At 45.6% G+C, this 18,043-nt stretch overlaps 1 protein-coding gene across 1 annotated transcript in view; it reads left to right on the top strand.

Annotated features, from left to right (window-relative positions):
* The first annotated feature begins 14,122 nt into the window (after positions 1-14,122).
* DEGS2 (delta 4-desaturase, sphingolipid 2) overlaps positions 14,123-18,043 on the top strand; it is a 31,408-nt gene continuing 27,487 nt past the window's right edge. The window contains exon 1 of the mRNA XM_063147650.1: positions 14,123-14,204. Coding sequence (XP_063003720.1) covers positions 14,123-14,204 — 82 coding nt within the window. The remainder of the gene's footprint in view (positions 14,205-18,043) is intronic.

Below are 18,043 nucleotides of genomic sequence, written 5' to 3'. Positions count from 1 at the left end.
TTTAACAGTTGCATAGAAAAGGGAATTTCAGCAGGTATCATTTGTATATATGGAGAACCTGGTGAAATTCCCTCTTCATCACAGCAGTTAAAGGTGCAGGAGCTATACTAGAGTGACCAGATTGAAAAGAGGACAGGGCACCTGCAGCTTTAACTGTTGTGATGAAGAGGAAATCTCACCAGGTTCTCCATATATACAAATGACACCTGCTGAAATTCCCTTTTCAGTACAACAGTTAAAGCTGCAGGAGCTAGAGTGATCAGAGGCACCTGCAGCTTTAACTGTTGTGATGAAGAGGAAATCTCACCAGGTTCTCCCTATATACAAATGACACCTGCTGAAATTCCCTTTTCAATACAACAGTTAAAGCTGCAGGAGCTAGAGTGATCAGAGGCACCTGCAGCTTTAACTGTTGTGATGAAGAGGAAATTTCACCAGGTTCTCCCTATATACAAATGACACCTGCTGAAATTCCCTTTTCAGTACAACTATTAAAGATACAGGAGCCCTGTCCTCCTTTTCATATGGTCACCCTACCTTCTCCATAAATTTGTGTAACCCCCTTTGAAAGCCATCAAAATTGGTGGCCATCACTACATCTTGTGGAAGTGAATTCCATAATTCTGTTAATCTCTTCTTGGGATTTCAAAGCAAACACTAGACTTTGATCTTCACAAACAGAGGTTAGCATTAATTCCACTCCACCCAAGATCGGACTGTTGTGGGATGCAGAAGGCGGCATCTAGGTTTCTCCTTGCAATGTATGGGCGATCTCTCAAATGGAGAGGAGGAGGATTATGTAAGCTGCCTTGGGTGCCTTGGAGGAAAAAAGTTGGGTTATAAATGCAATAAATAGATAAAATAAAATGAGAAATCCAATGTGAAATCTGAGGTGCTAAGACTCTGGCTAAGATTGTGCCATGCCAAGGACAGACTCCTATGCATGATTAGGGAGGAAAAAAAGCCCTACAACTCCCACCATGCCCCAGCCAGCTGGGAGTTGTAGGACTTTTTTCTGCATAAACACACATAGGATTGCACCTCAAAGCACATTTGAATTGGTCCTAATGACCATTAGTATGGAGAAGGGAAATATCTGATCCACAAGCTGAATTTGGCTCAACAGCAAGACCCCTCCCCTCCGCTGCAGCCCCATCCCCTCAGAATAGGGAGAGGGGGCAGGAGGTCAGCTCCGAACTGAATCATGGTCTTGAGGCACACTCCTTGAGGCTGGGCTTTGCCTGCCCCTCAATTTCCTCAAATTGGAAAGGTGAGAAGCAGGCAAAGCTGACTTCTGACAGAGTCAGTGCCTCAAGGTAGGGTGACCATATGACCCGGATTTGCCCGGATATGGCCGGATTTTTGTTGTAAACCGGCAGATCCGGGAGGGGGAGGGGAAATCCAGGTTTTTGCAAAGAGCAGCTCTAATGGGAATTAACAAAAATGCTTATAACTCCGTCATTTTTTAAGATAAAGACATGAAACTTGGCACAATGGTAGCTCTTAGGAAGGGCTTTAGTCATACCAAATTTGAAACAGATCTGTTCATCCACTAATTTTTTAGGAATTTTTTAAAAATTAAGGTTTTAAAAATATTATTTTTTAAATCGTCATTTTTAAAGATAAAGAGATGAAACTTTGCACCATGAAAGGACTTAGGTAGAGCTTTAGCCACACCAAATTTAAAACAGATCTGTTCATCCATTGATTTTTTAGGAATTTTTTAAAAATTGAGGTTTTAAAATTATTATTTTTAAAATCATCATTCTTAAAGATAAAGCGATGAAACTTTGTACCATGATAGGATTTAGGTAGAGCTTTAGCCACACCAAATTTGAAAGAGATCCACTCATCCATTGATTTTTTAGGAATTTTTTAAAAAATGACATTTTAAAATTATTATTTTTTAAACTGTCATTTTTAAAGATAAAGAGCTGAAACTTAGCTTTTAGGTAGAGCTTTAGCCATACCAAATTTGAAACAGATCTGGGGCCAGTAGCAAACCCTGTTAACAACAACAGCAGCTTGCAATGAGTGAAGATACAGTCAGAAAAAATATTTGAGGGAAGGGGAGAATGTAACACTTTTTATACTGTTGTTTTTATACTGTTTTTATGTTTTTTAAATTTTTGTATACTTTTAATGTTTACTATTTTTAATTGTTGTAAACTGCCCAGAGAGCTTCGGCTGTGGGGCAGTATATAAATGTAATAAAATAAATAAATAAATAAATAAATAAATAAATAAATAAATAAATAAAATAACACAACGAGTATAGCAAAAGCTTCAAAGTACAGCAAAACCTACAAAAGTAGGATTGAGTGAAGTTAATTTCAGATACATTTCAGTGATTTTAACATTAAGATGTTATGAAGAAGAGATTTGTCTTAAATGTGTGCTGTAAAATCAGACATGTGACCAAGGCTATGTTCGGGTGGGCACGCCCCCTTGGTGCTGGACACGCCCCCTTGGGGGCAACCATGTTGTCCTCCTTTTTGTTTTCCAAAATATGGTCACCCTACCTCAAGGTGCTGCTCACATGTACCCTCATGTTCAACACCTGAGGCCTCGTTCTTCACCAACAGGCATTTGGCAAGCACACGCTAGAAGCAGGGCCTTTTCAGATGTGGCGCCAACGTTCTGGAAAGCCTTCCTCATTGAGGCCTGCCAGGCGCCAATCCTTTGAGCCTTCAGGCACCACATGAAGAAATGGCTCTTTCTGAAGGCTTTTGTGCAGTCACTGTGATAGGGAGAACCTCCATTGGAGAGCATTTCCCCCTCCCCCTTTTAAAATCCCCATATGTGTGTAGGATGGGGGGGGAGTGTCTGGGCATGAAGGTTTAAACACCCCACTCACATGTGTGTGCCGTGGTCACAATCCATTTGGGGGCTCCACACACTTACTATAAGGTAAAAGAATTGGCAAGGTTCAACTGCACACTACATATTTAATGCAGCATCTCATTTAACGTTCATTGTATATCTTTTACATCAAGCCAATTTCAGGATACTACTGGTGGATTTCACAGTTCTATCCCACAGGCCTGAAGTCTGCCCTAACTCTTCTCTCCGTATGAGTGAGCTGCTCAGAGAGTTTTTGTGAACCGCCCAGAGAGCTCCGGCTATTGGGTGGTATAGAAATGTAATTAATAAATAAAATAAATAATAAATAAATAAATGAGTAACATTGCAGGATCGGAATGCAACTTCTGTCTGAGGCCTTTGCTAGACCGAAGGTTTATCCTGGGATCATCCCAGGGTTGTCCCCGCCTGCTCCCAGGATCCTCTGTGTGTCATTTACATTATTATTATTATTATTATTATTATTATTATTATTATTATTATTTATTTATTTATTTATATAGCGCCATCAATGTTCATGGTGCTGTACAGAGTAAAACAATAAAATAGCAAGACCCTGCCGCATAGGCTTACATTCTAATGAACAGGGATGACCCCAGGACGATACTGGGATAAACCTTCGGTCTAGCTAAAGCCTTAGAGACACTTAATTTACAAATTTGGCAGAAAGAAAAGTCTTCAGCATTAAACTTAACTGGAAGCATCCAGGAAAGGCAGTCCAGGGAATCTCAACTCACCCACTCCTTCCCTATGCAATCTGGATCTCTCTTTTCAAACTGTCATTGCCAACATACTTCTGCAATAAATGAAAATCATTGCTTTCCCCCCCCCAGAGCTGTGATCCTCAGTGTGAAAGGTCAAGCACCAGTTCTGTTTTGGTCTGGAACCATTTCTCTCTCCCCCGCAACCCCTTTTTACTCTCTCTAGCTCTCAAGCCTGCTGTTTCAGTTAAAACCAGTACAGATTCTTCATCTGTTCTTCGGTGTGCCATGAGCCTTCCCTGCAGAAGGGTTTAAAATCGAAATGACAGTATCTCCTGGCACAAACTGATGTTATTGTGGCAGAAGCTTTTGTGAGCCAGAACTTGCTTCAACGGATACATGAAATGTTATTCTTGGTTGGCAGGCTTTTATACACACATGGGTGTGGAAGAAAATGCCCTTGTAAACGGAGGCCAGCTAAGTTCAACTATGGAAGAGGTAGTTGTGGCGCGTTGCTATGTGGAGCATAGTCCAAAGAGTACAAGCTGTATTAGCAAAGCAAGATAAAGGGTGCAAGCCTGTCTTCCCCAACCTGCTGTCCTCCAGATGGCTGGTTGGGAATGATGGCATTTCATTCCAGCCCACCTGGAGGGCACTAAGATGGAGAAGACAAATGTACATAACCACCTAATGAGGAGCAATTGGTTTCTGTTGAGCCCAAGTCTGATAGTGTCACTTTTGACACAAATCAATGCCAGAGTCTCCCTCTGGAACTTCTTTGTGGTTGGAGAGTTGCCGCTTTCAGGTCTGTGCTTTATTGTCCAAGGAGATTGAAATGCTCTCCCATCTGCTTCCTGGGTGATCCCATTTTCAGGGTCTGATTGGTGCCCATTGGGTACAAATGGGTAGAGGCCCTGAAGTCAGTGGCCGAAGGGCATTGCTGGCCCATGATTGCATGGGAAGGCAGTTCTGTGAACAAGCCCTTCCTGATGCGGCTGACGCTCGGATCTTGCTTGAGTAGATAGAAGGACAGGGCTGGTTCCAGAGAGTTGATTGCATGGGCTAGTTCTTGGCTTTCAATTCCTGACAGAGTGGTACATTTTTGCTGGTGAGTACTTGCTCCAGGTTATAAGCAAGGATAAAATGGGGCAGGAGAGAGAACTCATCCCAGAGTGTAAGACATGGAATAATGGGCTGAATTTACAGGAAGCCAGATTCCAGCTGAACATCAGGAAAAACTTCCTGACTATTAGAGCAGTACGACAATGGAACCAATGACCTAGGGTGGTCGTGGGCTCTCCCACAGTAGAGGCATTCAAGAGGCAGCTGGACAGCCATCTGTCAGGGATGCTTTAAGGTGGATTCCTGCATTGAGCAGGGGGGTGGACTCGATGGCCTTATAGGCCCCTTCCAACTCTACTATTCTATGATTCTATGAAGAGTTCGTGATTCTTTGCATCTGCTTTGCAGACAAACAGCTCATCAGCAGAAGATGCACATGACTAGGGTGACCATATGGAAAGGAGGACAGGGCTCCTGTATCTTTAACAGTTGTATTGAAAAGGGAATTTCAGCAGGCGTCATTTGTGTGCATGCAGCGCCTGGTGAAATCCCCTCTTCATCACAACAGTTAAAGCTTCAGGACCCCTGTCCTCTTTTGTATCTGGTCTAGCATAGCTCCTGCAACTTTAACTGTTGTGATGAAGAGGGAATTTCACCAGGCGCTGCATGCATACAAATGACACCTGCTGAAATTCCTAGTCATGCACAGCTTATGCTGATCAGCTGTTTGTCTGCAAAGCAGATGCAAGGAAGCATCTGGAGGAGCACACAAAAAATGTCATACAATCTTGAGAGCTTCAGCTGTTGGGCAGTATAGAAATGTAATAAACAAATGAAGAAGCAAAAGGAATGTAAATTGAAAGGAAGGGAAAGCCACAAATGAATCTGAGTTGTGTGTTTTTTCCTTTAAAAAAAAGAAAGAATGGTGTCCTTCTGCTACAAGTGTGTAAAAGTTGGATTTCCCACTGGCCCTTGTACATGATAAAATAGCCCTCTAAATGCTGCAGCCTCACTCTTCACAGGTTCCGATGCCCCTTGAATGCCATTGGGGTGGGGTGTGGGTGGGGGGGTTAGAAGCAGTGGAGGCTGGTGACTCCAAAGTCAGGGGGGTGATGAATTCACTCCAGGTTCCAGTCAGAACTCTAAAGGACCTATCCAAGGTACAAAGCAAAGTACTTAAGAGTGCTGACTGAAAACCGGAGCAGATTCACCACCCCACTGACATCAGATGCACCAACCTCCACTGGTAGAAAGGCGGAGTATAAATTAGGGCTGTGCACGGACCCCCCAATCCTCTTCGGGCCGATCCGCCCATCCCCCGCTCCGTGGAGCAAGATCCGGCTCCACTGCCGTCGCCGCACGGATGGCGGCGCCGGCACCAGGTAAGCCAAGCCCCTCCACCCCCTTACCTGTGTCTGTTGTCACGGGCTTCAATTGAGGCCCTGGCTTGAAGCTGGAAGAGGCCTCAGCCTTCACTTCCGGCTTCAACCGGGGCCTCAATTGAATCCCACGACGGACCGCAACGGACACAGGTAAGCCTCCCTCCTCCCTGCCCCCTTACCTGGCTCTGCCGCCACCATCGCCGCACGGACGGCAGCGCTGGCGGCGCCAGGTAGGCCAACCCCCTGCCCCCTTACCTACGTCCCTAGTGGGCTTCCATTGAGACCCCGGCTTGAAGATGGAAGAGGCCTTGGCCTTCACTTCCGGCTTCAACCGGGGCCTCAATTGAAGACCGTGACAGACGCAGGGAAGCCTCCCTCCTCCCTGCCCCCTTATCTGGCTCCATCGCTGTTGCTGCAGAGACTATGGCAGCAGCGGCAGATGTGTCCCCCTTCCCCCAACTTCCCTTCGTCCGGAGCTCCGGTTTAAAGCGATCCTCTTCGCCTCGATCCGCAGCCCCCCCCCCCCCCCCGATTCTCTTTGCCTCCGCCTTTTCTGGAGACGAATCTGGCCGCCTTGCAATTGCTTTTCTTACCCAAAGAGAAGTGGTTCACAGCCCTAGTATAAATCAATCAAATAAATAAATAATGCCTCCCTCAGTTGCCCATTGAGCATCACCTGGCTCCTCTGCACCTCCTACCATGGAGGAAACTCCAACAAAGAGAAGAAAGGAAGGAGAGATCGTGTGCATGAGAACGGCATAAAACAATATAAGAACATAAGAAGAGCCCTGCTGGAACAGACCAAGGGTCCATCTAGTCCAGCACTCTGTTCACACAGTGGCCAACCAGCCATCGGCCAAGGACCAACAAGCAGGACATGGTGCAACAGCACCCTCCCACCCATGTTCCCCAGCAACTGGTGCACACAGGCTTATTGCCTCCAATACTGGAGACAGCACACAACCATCAGGGCTAGTAGCCATTGATAGCCTTTGCCTCCAGGAATTTATACAACCCCCTTTTAAAGCCATCCAAATGGGTGGCCATCACTACATCTTGTGGTAGTGAGTTCCATTGTTTAACTATGCACTGTGTGAAGAAGTACTTCCTTTTATTTGTTGTGAATCTCCCACCAATCAGTTTCATGGGATGCTGGGTTCTAGTATTTTGAGAGAGGGAGAAAAATGTCTCCCTATCCACATTCTTGATACCATGCATAATTTTGTACACCTCTATCATGTCTCCCCTTAGCCTCCTTTTCCCCAAGCTAAACAATCCCCGTTGATGTAACCTTCCCTCATGGGGGAGATGCTCCAGCCCCTTAATCATTTTAGTTGCCCTTTTCTGCACTTTTTCCAGCTCTATAATATCGTTCTTCAGGTGTGGTGACCAGAACTGTACACAGTATTCTAAGTGTGGTCACACGATAGATTTGTATAAGGGCAGTATGATACTGGCCGTTTTATTCTCAATTCCTTTTCTTATAATGCCTAACATGGAGTTTGCCTTCTTTACAGCGGCTGCACACTGGGGGGGGGGGACATTTTCATCGAGCTGTCCACCACAATCCCAAGATCTCTTTCTTGGTCAGTCACCACCAGCTCAGATCCCATTAGGTTATACTTGAAGTTGGGGGTGGTGGTTTTGCCCCAACATGCATCACCTTACACTTGGTTACATTGAACCGCATCTGACATTTGGAAGCCCACTCTCCCAGCTTGGAGAGATCTCTTGGGAGCTCTTCACAATCCCTTTGTGTTTTAACAACCTTAAATAATTTGGTGTCGTCAGCAAACTTGGCCACTTCACTGCTCACTCCTAATTCCAGATCATTTATGAACAAGTTGAAAAGAATTGGTCCCAATACCGATCCCTGTGGGACCCCACTAATTACTTCCCTTCATCGGGAGAATTGACCATTTATTCCTACTCTCTGCCTTCTGTTCTCTAACCAGTTACTTTCCTCTTAGTCCATTTCTACTAAGTTTATTCAGGTGTCTTTGGTGGGGGACTTTATCAAAAGCCTTTTGGAAATCAAGTAAAGAAGAATGTCTACCGGATCACCCCTGTCTACATCTTTGTTGACACTCTCAAAGAATTCTAGTAGACTGGTGAGACAGGACTTGCCTTTGCAGAAGCCATGTTGATGCTTCTTCAGCAGGACCTGCCCTTCTATATGCTTACTAATTTTGTCTTTAATAATGCTTTCAACCAATTTACCTGGAACAGATGTCAAGCTAACCAGCCCGTAGTTTCCTGGATCCCCACCCCTGTGGATCCCTTTTTGAAAATTGGTGTTACATTGGCCATCTTCCAGTCCTCTGGTTCAGAGGCTGAGCTTAGGGACATGTTGAATATTTTTGTGAGGAGGTCCGCAATTTCATTTTCACGTTCTTTGAGAACTCTAGGATGGATACCATCTGGGCCTGGTGATTTATTTGCTTTCAATTTGTCAATAAGGTTGAGAACTTCATCTTTTGTCACCACTATTTGCCTCAGTTCCTCAGACTCCCTGAAAACATCAGTTCAGGCACAGGCATCTGTCCTGTATCCTCTGCAGTGAACACCGATGCAAAGAGTTCATTCAGCTTCTCTGCAATCTCCCTGACCTCTTTTAGTACTCCCTTAACTCCATTGTCATCCAACTGTCCAACTGCTTCCCTAGCTGATTTCCTGCTTCTGATATATTTAAATAATTCTTTATTGTTGGACTTGATATTATTAGTGATGTGCTCTTCAAAATGCTTTTTTGCATCTCTTATTGTTTGCTTGCATCGCCTTTGTGCCAGCTTGTGCTCCCTTTTATTCTCCTCACTTGGGCAAGACTTCTGTTTTTTGAAGGAAGCCTTCTTTTCTACAATAACTTCTTTGACACTGCTTGTTAACCATGCTGGTGACGTCTTGGACTTGGTGCTACCTTTCCTAACCTCTGGAATACATTTTAGTTGAGCTTCTATTATTGTGCCTGTGAGTAAGCTCCATGCATTTTCCAAGGATTTAACCCTCTTGATTCCCCCTTTCAGTTTTCTTTTCACTAGTTCCTTCATTTTAGAGAAATTTCCTCTTTCAAAGTCAAGTGTGAATGTGTTGGATTTCCTGGGCAATTTCCCACTTAAGTATATATTGAATCTGATAGCACTGTGGTTACTGTTACCAATTTATTTATTTATTTATTTATTACATTTTTATACCACCCAATAGCCGAAGCTCTCTGGGCGGTTCACAAAAATTAAAACCACAAAAAACATCCAACAGGTTAAAAACACAATTACGAAATACAGTATAAAAAGCGCAATTGGTTCAACAATATTTACTTTTAGATTGTAAGCCTGTGGGCAGGGACTGTGAAGAAATACTTTTGTAAGCTGCCATGAGAGCCTTTTTTGGCTGAATGGCGGCATAAAAATACTTAAATAAATAATAAATATACATCTTGTATTAGGTCCTGGGCATCACCACTTAGGATTAGGTCCAGGGTTGCCTCCCCTCTGGTCGGTTCCATTACCAACTGTTCCAGGGCACAGTCATTTAGGACATCAAGAAATTTAACTTCTTTGTCATTACTGGAATACGAATTTGTCCAGTCAATGTGAGGATAATTGAAATCACCCATTACTACAACACTTCCTCATTTGGAGGTCTCCCTGATTTCATTCTCCATCTCAAGGTCACTCTGAGCATTTTGGTCTGGGGGGGGGGGACAGACTGCAACGTTACACCTATACTAGGCCCACCGCATAAACCCCTCTCAGGCCAAGGTATCACCACTTGAAAACCTGAGGGAGTGTTAAATAAAACCTTTCCCCTAGCTATGAGGGAAACAGGTTTAATATAGGATCTGCTCTAAATATACTGTGGGTATAATCTGGTGTGGCTGTTTGATAACTGTGAGGCAGGTAAATAGTGCTAACAGGTGGTATTTAGTAGCTAACAAAATAATAATAAGTTTATTGTCATGTTAAAAGCTTTAAAAGAAAATATAATGCTTCTAATCCTGCTTAATCCAAACTCACCACACACCAACCACCTCTCTATGTATCTCTCCACACAAATCCTAGCAATTAATCATCTCTCACTCTACAAACAGTTCCAATCTCCACTCCCAACCAACCTCAACAACCCAACAAACACCCTAACAACGACTCCACACTCCTCCCCTCATTCACTCTTTATATAATCCTTCCCCCCACCCTACCTATTACATCACAAGCCACACCCACCCAGTTCTAACATTCCATACTCACCAGACATACTAAACTAGAGAGATATACAAGATACTCAATTGTGGGGTAACGCCATAGGGACGACAGCACATTCCTAGCAATACATTAGTTTGGGGCCCCTGCATTGTAACCCACAGCACTTCTGTGGAAGAGTCTTCCCCATTTAGGTGCAGGGGGGATCTACACTACTGCTTTTAAAGCGCTTTGAAAACGTTTTGAAAACTGTATATGCAGTGTGTCTTGGGCCCAAACAGTTGTCAAAACTGTTATAAAGCGCTTTAAAGCAGTAGTGTAGATCCCTAGTCTACTTGACACAAGGCCCTCTTTGACACAGAGAGCAACACCGCCCCCAGTACACCCTTTCCTGTCCTTCGTTTAAAGTTTGTATCCAGGGATGACCATGTCCCACTGGTTCTCTCCATTCCACCAGGTGTCTGCAATGCCCACTATGTCCAGGTTCTCCTTTGAAACCAAACACTCCAATTCTCCCATTTTGGCTCGGAGGCTTCTAGCATTTGGATAGAAACACCTATACATGGTGTCCCTCCCCAGATGTCTCTGCCATGTCCCTTTTCCTTGTTGCACTTTAGCCTCCTTGATTCGCTATCATGTTCTATCCTGTACTCATGGCCTATTTGCTCCCCTTCTACATCGGGACAATCAAAAACATGTTCAGATTCATCTCCTTCAGATGATTTAACCCGAAGCGAATGCTTCCCTGCTCTTGTCGGCTTTCCCCCAGGATTTAGTTTAAAAGCTGCTCTGCCACCTTTTTTATGTTTAGTGCCACAATATTAGGGTGACCCTATGAAAAGGAGGACAGGGCTCCTGTATCTTTAACAGTTGCACAGAAAAGGGAATTTCAGCAGGCGTCATTTGTATATATGGGGAACCTGGTGAAATTCCCTCTTCATCACCACAGTTAAAGCTGCAGGAGCTATACTAGAGAAACTAGATTTATAAGAGGGCAGGGCACCTGCAGCTTTAACTGGTGTGGTGAAGAGGAAATTTCACCAGGATCTCCATATATACAAATGACACCTGCAGAAATTCCCTTTTCAATGCAACTGTTAAAGATACAGGAGCCCTGTCCTCCTTTTCATATGGTCACCCTTCACAATATCTCTGTATTGTGTTCAATACCTTACCTATGACTGTGATATTGATACCCACACTTGGTTGTCACCTGTCTTTTACAGTAGGAGACGTATAGAGACATAAGGCTGCGTTCAATTCATTTCAATGGGTCTGGTCTAAATTAAGACTAAAATTGGATACAACCCAAAAATACACCTGTGTGTTTTTTTCTAGTAGTTTTCATCACTGGCAAACAGAAAATAATTAAAACAGAGTTACAATAGTGGAAAGGGGGGGGGAGGAAATGCTGAAACTGAAATGTAGTATTCTGAAAGCTCTAATAATTTACCTCAATAGCATTTACAGAGCAGTAGCCAAAACTGGCAGCTGCAGAAACAAAACACAGAAAGGGCGGGCTAGCCAAGATCTAAGGTGAGGACAACCACGGGCGGTGACATACAGATTCGCCACACGGGGGCGCGCCTTAGTAGTGCCGCAAGAAAAGTACTGGGGCTGTCTCCAGTGTTAGTCCTACTTTGAGTAGACTCATTGAAATGAATAGGACTGAAGTTAGATGAACATTGGATACAACCCACTGTCGGGTTTAGTCCCAAGGAACGACCAACCCCTACAATTCCCAGCATGGCTGGCTGGGGCATGCTGGGAATTGTAGTGCTTTTTTCTTTCTTTCTCCTGTCTAAACATGCATAGGATTGCACCCCAAGTCCAGCATCCCAGTAATGGGGCACCAATAAAGCCCCCCCCCTTTAGCATGCAGGGGGTGCGGGGAGAGAAATTTAAGAAAACAAGGGGCCTGGAGGAGAAGGATTAAACCTCTCTTACACTCGCGCGGTGGTTCTGATCCACACCGGGGCCCGACTTGTAAGTGAAAAAAGAAACCGTGTCTGCTGAACACTGTGTGAACATAGAGCTTTATCACACACCAGCGTTATACTGTGCGACCACTGTGAATTGCGTGCAAAGGCCTCAGAAGTTTTCCACCTTATAATCTGCTTTGATTGTGAAGTACTCCCATGCATCCTGCCTTAGTTGTGCTATAAACCCAAAAGATTTGCCCTATTTAGCCCCTACTCTCTGAGCGTATCTTCCGAGCCGCCGCTGGGGCGCAGGAGCAGAATTTTAAAGAAATGCTTACATCTGCGTAAGCTTTAATGATAAAGACACCAAAATTGGCACACTAATAGATATTCGGGAGAGTTTTAAGCATACCAAATTTAAATTGAATTGGGTCATCCGTTGTTGTTTTTTAATTTCCCTCCTTAAACTCACTTCCTGGTATGCAAAGGATCGCTGTCGCTGGGTAGCAAAAACAACGGCGAAAGCTTAGCGCTACGGGGATAATCCGAGGGAAGCAGCTACGTGGGATGAGTGTCGGCGGGCTAGCAGGTACGTTTTGGTTTTTATTTTTGTTGTACGGTAAGTAGGAGGCCTTTTTCATCCCCCCCTCCTCCAAATCCCCTCCCCGCGGCCGCGATCCGCATCAGGCCCCACACCTGCAAATATATATAGTAATATTTCCAAACCATGCTCTATTTGCGGTAGTGAAGCACTTTGGGGCAAAATTCAAGCTGGAGACGCAGTCCCCCTCCCTCCTTCCTCCAGATCAAGACAGCGCGGAGTGCCGGGGAGTTAAAGGCCCCGTAAGCCCCTTAGGGCCCCAATCCGGATCAGAGTAGCGGCGGACGAAGTCTTTCAAGTCGCTCGCGTTCAGGCGAGGCGGGCGAGGGGCGTGGCCCGAGGGCTCAGGTGCAGCGCGCCCATATAAGCCGCCTCGCGGCTGGCGCGTCGCTCCGTTTTTCCGAGCACCTCCTGGGAGGGAGCTGAGTGCGGTGGCAAGTCGCGGAAATTAAACTGGTTCTTTTACCTAATGCCCACAGATCTAAGAAAACTAGTTTTATAACACATACATCATAAAGTTTATATCTTCTTGCTTAATTAAAACCTTTTTTTTTTAATGTTACACTTGCTGCACTAGCTGCTGTTGAAATAACATGTCACAAGATAGTTAAACCATTGTAGTACATTTTGTAAGGCAAGCTAACCACAACTAGGAAACAGATGGAGATGTAGTTCCTGTAGCTATTACAATACCTATTATGGTGTTTTAGTCAGAGAAGTACCTGAACTCTGTATATGCTTAAGTGCTTTGCTATTTCATTGGTTGTTGTGTTACTGAGCTGTATTCTATATGATGATTTGGTGTATTATGATTGGCAAGAAGGTTCTGCCATTGTATCTGAAAGGACCTGACCCTATAAAAATGTTAACATTTCCTGAAATTGCTGGGCAGTTCCTCAAACTGCCACCCTGCAGCGCTGCTTGTAATAAACCTTCTAAGGAGAAAGAAATTGTGTCTTGAGAGTCTTTGACCACCACTCAGCCAACCACAGGAACCCGTGGTTTTGGGTTCCGCGGCACCCCACACCTGCAAATATATATAGTAATATTTCCAAACCATGCTCTATTTGCGGTAGTGAAGCACTTTGGGGCAAAATTCAAGCTGGAGACGCAGTCCTCCTCCCTCCTTCCTCCAGATCAAGACAGCGCGGAGTGCCGGGGAGTTAAAGGCCCCGTAAGCCCCTTAGGGCCCCAATCCGGATCAGAGTAGCGGTGGACGAAGTCTTTCAAGTCGCTCGCGTTCGGGCGAGGCGGGCGAGGGGCGTGGCCGAGCGGCGTGGCCCGAGGGCTCAGGTGCAGCGCGCCCATATAAGCCGCCTGGCGGCTGGTGCGTCGCTCGGTTTTTCCGAGCACCTCCTGGGAGGCAGCTGAGCGCGGTGGCAAGTGCAAAGCAGGGATGGGCAACCGTGTGGGCCGAGGGGACTTCGAGTGGGTTTACACGGAGCAGCCCCACACGCAGCGGAGGAAAGAGATTTTAGGTAAGCCCGTGGCACTGCAGGCACAGGAAAAGCCGCCCCGGAGGCGAGGTTGCCGCGGCGCTGACTCGGGGCGTCCTCCGTTCTTCGCTCTTGCCAATTTACCGTCGCAGCCCTTTCCTCCTCCAGAGAGAACTGGGGGTGGGTAGATATCGGCCGCTGCCTTCCCCAAACTGGCACGCTCTCTGAACTTGGGGGCGGGGGGATCGGACTACAGTTCCCATCTTCCCCAACGAGCTGTAGGGGGAGGATGGGACTTGTAGTTCGACACACACGCACCCAATCCGGAGGGGTGCACCCGTTTGGGGAAAGCTGGCCATTCTCTCTGGCCGATTAGCTTTGCCTTTACTCCCAAATAGGGATACGTGAGTTGGCTGGTTTATGTGAGAAATGGCGCTCTGCACATGCTCCAGGACAGTTATTTTTCTGACTCTCTTCACATACTTGTTCCAGGCCCCTGGCTTCAAAAGCAGTGTTCTGGGGTGAATCCCTACTCTGAAGATCCTCTGTGAGCGTTCATAGCCCTATATCCCAGCCCTCTCTCTCTCTCTCTCTCTCTCTCTCTCTCTCTCTCTCTCTCCAGCGTGTCTGGGGTCCCTTTCCTCTAGTCTGCTTCTGTTCCTTCCACTGTGTCTTCTCCATGCAGTCTTTTGCAGGTGGGTCCCCCAAAGCGTGGGGAGGTCCATAGTTGGAATTCACTACCACAAGGTATGGTGATGGCCACCAATTTGGGTGGCTTTAAAAGGGGGTTGGAAAAATTCCTGGAGGAGAAGGCTAGACCTGATGGCTACTAGTTCTGATGGCTGTGTGTTACCTCCAGTATTACCTAACTGTACCACTGCAAACCCCTTTCTCTCCCCCCCCCCGCCGGGTTCTCCTCTCCCTCCTTTCCAATAAAGAGTTAACGGGTGCTGGGTCTTATTTTATTTTTTCATGATTTCATTTTTATCCTGTTGTAATTCTTGCAGGAAGTTTAGTACATGGCTCTCTCCCCCTCCTGTAGTCCCATTTTATTCCCACAACAACCACCTTGTGAGGTAGGTTCTGCTGAGAGAATATAAGAAGAGCCCTGCTGGATCACACCGAGGGTCCATCTAGGGCAGCATTCTGTTCACATAGTGGCCGACCAGCTGTCGGCAGGAACCCACAAGCAGGACACGGGCAGCAGCATCTTACCATTGGCTCAAGGTCACCTGGTTGAAAATTCGAACCCGGGTCCTAATCTGACCACAGCACACCGACATCTTTACCACCGAAGGCAGGTTAAGTGGCTAAGCACTGCTACAATCAAAGTCCATCACCACACCCAAAGGTTCAATATCTGGAACTTATTTTTAGTGACTTGTGGGAGGGATATGTAATTCTACTATATTACTTCTGTCCTGTTTCCTTATTAGTTATGAAATCAGCTCTTGTATGTTATCTAGGAGGCTGCAACAACGTGCAGTATGAAAAAAAATACCTGCTTGGGCAATTTTATTCCACTGCGTCCTAACCCTAGGGATGCTTTTGCATGTTCAATTCAATTTTGCACATTTGCACCATAGAGTGTGAAAGATGTTTTGTTGAAAATGGGGAAAGTTAATTCAAATCAGCACCAGTGGAGGCTGGTGGCTCCGATGTCAGTGGGCTGGGTGGATCCGCTCCAGATTTCAGCCAGAACTCTAAAGGTGCTATCCAGGGTGCAAATCACCTTGGATCGCTCTTTTGGAGTTTTGGCTGGTTCTGACTGAAACCTGAAGTGAATTTACCACCCCACTGACATCAGAGCCGTCAGCCTCCACTGACTGGCGCTTGACCATAAAAAACGAAAGGTGTGTTAGTTGGCAAATCACTCTCCTTCCTGTCGTCTTGCCCAATGGTTACTGCACTGTGTTATGGGCTTTGATGAGATAGTGGAGCCTTTTGTATGCTGGGAAATCTATAGAAATGACTCTATCCCAATGAACTGTGACCTGCTTTGAAAGGAGTTAATGAGCTGCTAAAGATTGCACACCTTGAATGACTGCACAAGGTTATGACTGCTCCATCTCTTGGGGCACTTCCTTATAGTGCCTTAATATGCAGGCGTTGCTGCAGTGCAGCTCCTTGCAGACCCATGAAGGTAACCTCAGCAGTCCACCCCCTCCATGGCATGGGCTGGTAGAGCCTCCGTTACATGCAGAAGGTCCTGGGTTCAATCCCTGGCATCTCCAGTTGAAGGACGCAAGTGGGTTCTGCAATGAAATGTTGCAGCATGGACTTTTCCTGTTCAGGGTTTCAGCCAGCCGTGCATATTCCAGGATACTCTGTTCCACCACCACCACCACCACCCCTAAGTCTGTTGCCAGTGAGAGTAGATGGTTCTGAGCAGGATGGACTCATGCCCAGTATAAAATAATGCTCAGTATAAGGCATATGATCATGTCTCTGGTGATGCAGGGTGTTGCCTTCTCCCAGGTGGTTCACAGTTTCTGGGATTAACTTCATGGCATAAGGGGATTCCTGCTTTGCGGTACACTGGTAATGCAGTTTGCTGTATATACGGGTATATAAACTTGGCAATGCAGTATACTGGTAATGTAAGACACTGTGGCCATAGCTAGGCCTAATGTTTATCCCTGGATCGTCCAGGGGTCAAACCTGTTCATCTAGGTGACACACAGGGGATCCAGTGCTCAGGCAGGGGCGAACCCTGGATGATCCCAGGATAAACCTTGGGTCTAGCTGTGTGTATGTACTGTCTATAAACCTGGAACTCTCCATGCATCTGATGAGGTGGGTTATAGTCCATCAAAGCTTATGCCAGAAATAAATGTGTTAGCCTTTAAGGTGCCACAAGTCTCTTGTTTGTTTTTGACTAACATGGCTACCCCTCTGGAAGGTGTTCTCCTGGTGTTTTCATATGTTCAAATTAAATTTGTGCTCAAATTATGGGGTGCTGAGTGGGGGCAACCCCCAGCCACTGGCCCCCTCCCCATCCATTTTAGCCAAATCAAATTGCCACTTTTGGGCTTCTAAGCTTCACTCAGTAGACCTTAAATCCAGGCACTGGATTAAATTGCTCTATAAAGCAAATAAGTGGGAACCAGTGTAGCATGGTGGCGAAGAGTTTTCTAGACTGTCAGTGGAAAAGTCTCTGTTTCAAAAGTTAACCTTGGTGCTAGATTGACATAATGATTTTATTTAATTTGAAACTATTAATCTCCTGCTTCTAGCATCAGTTTTCAAGAGGCTTACAAGGAAGAACATGTGTGACACCAATAAAATGTGTGACACCAATAAAAATGTACTCAAATATTACGAAATAAAACAAAGCACGGCGGTGTTACAACCAATATCAAACAAATGGTGCATTCGGGTGGCAGGATCAATTATTATGCAGTGACTTCTGGAATAAAGGGAAGTTCAGGACTCATTTTTCAAAAAAAAGCTGCTATTGGGCAGTGTAGAAATGCAATAAATAAATAAACTGCAAACCTTCTAAATGTGGCAGCACCATAAACTTAGGTTAGTTGTGCGTTTCGTTTAAGGTTTAAGACAGATCTGGGTAACAGGCAGACTTTATGTTTGCAAAAATGGATCAGATAAGAACATAAGTGCCCTGCTGGATCAGACCAAGGGTCCATCTAGTCCAGCACTCTGTTCACACAGTGGCCAACCAGCCATCAGCCAGGGATGAACAAGCAGGACATGGTGCAACAGCGCCCTTCCACCCATGTTCCCCAGCAACTGGTGCACACAGGCTTATTGCCTCGAATAGTGGAGGTAGCACACAACCATCAGGGCTAGTAGCCATTGATAGCCTTCGCCTCCAGGAATTTAGCCAACCCCCTTTTGAAGCTGTCCAGATTGATGGCCAT

This window comes from Elgaria multicarinata, chromosome 2, assembly GCF_023053635.1.
Source record: "Elgaria multicarinata webbii isolate HBS135686 ecotype San Diego chromosome 2, rElgMul1.1.pri, whole genome shotgun sequence".
In the NCBI taxonomy this organism is placed as follows: Eukaryota; Metazoa; Chordata; class Lepidosauria; order Squamata; family Anguidae; genus Elgaria; species Elgaria multicarinata.
The sequence above is the reverse complement of the archived record's forward strand: the minus strand, read 5'-3'. Positions and strand labels throughout refer to the sequence as shown.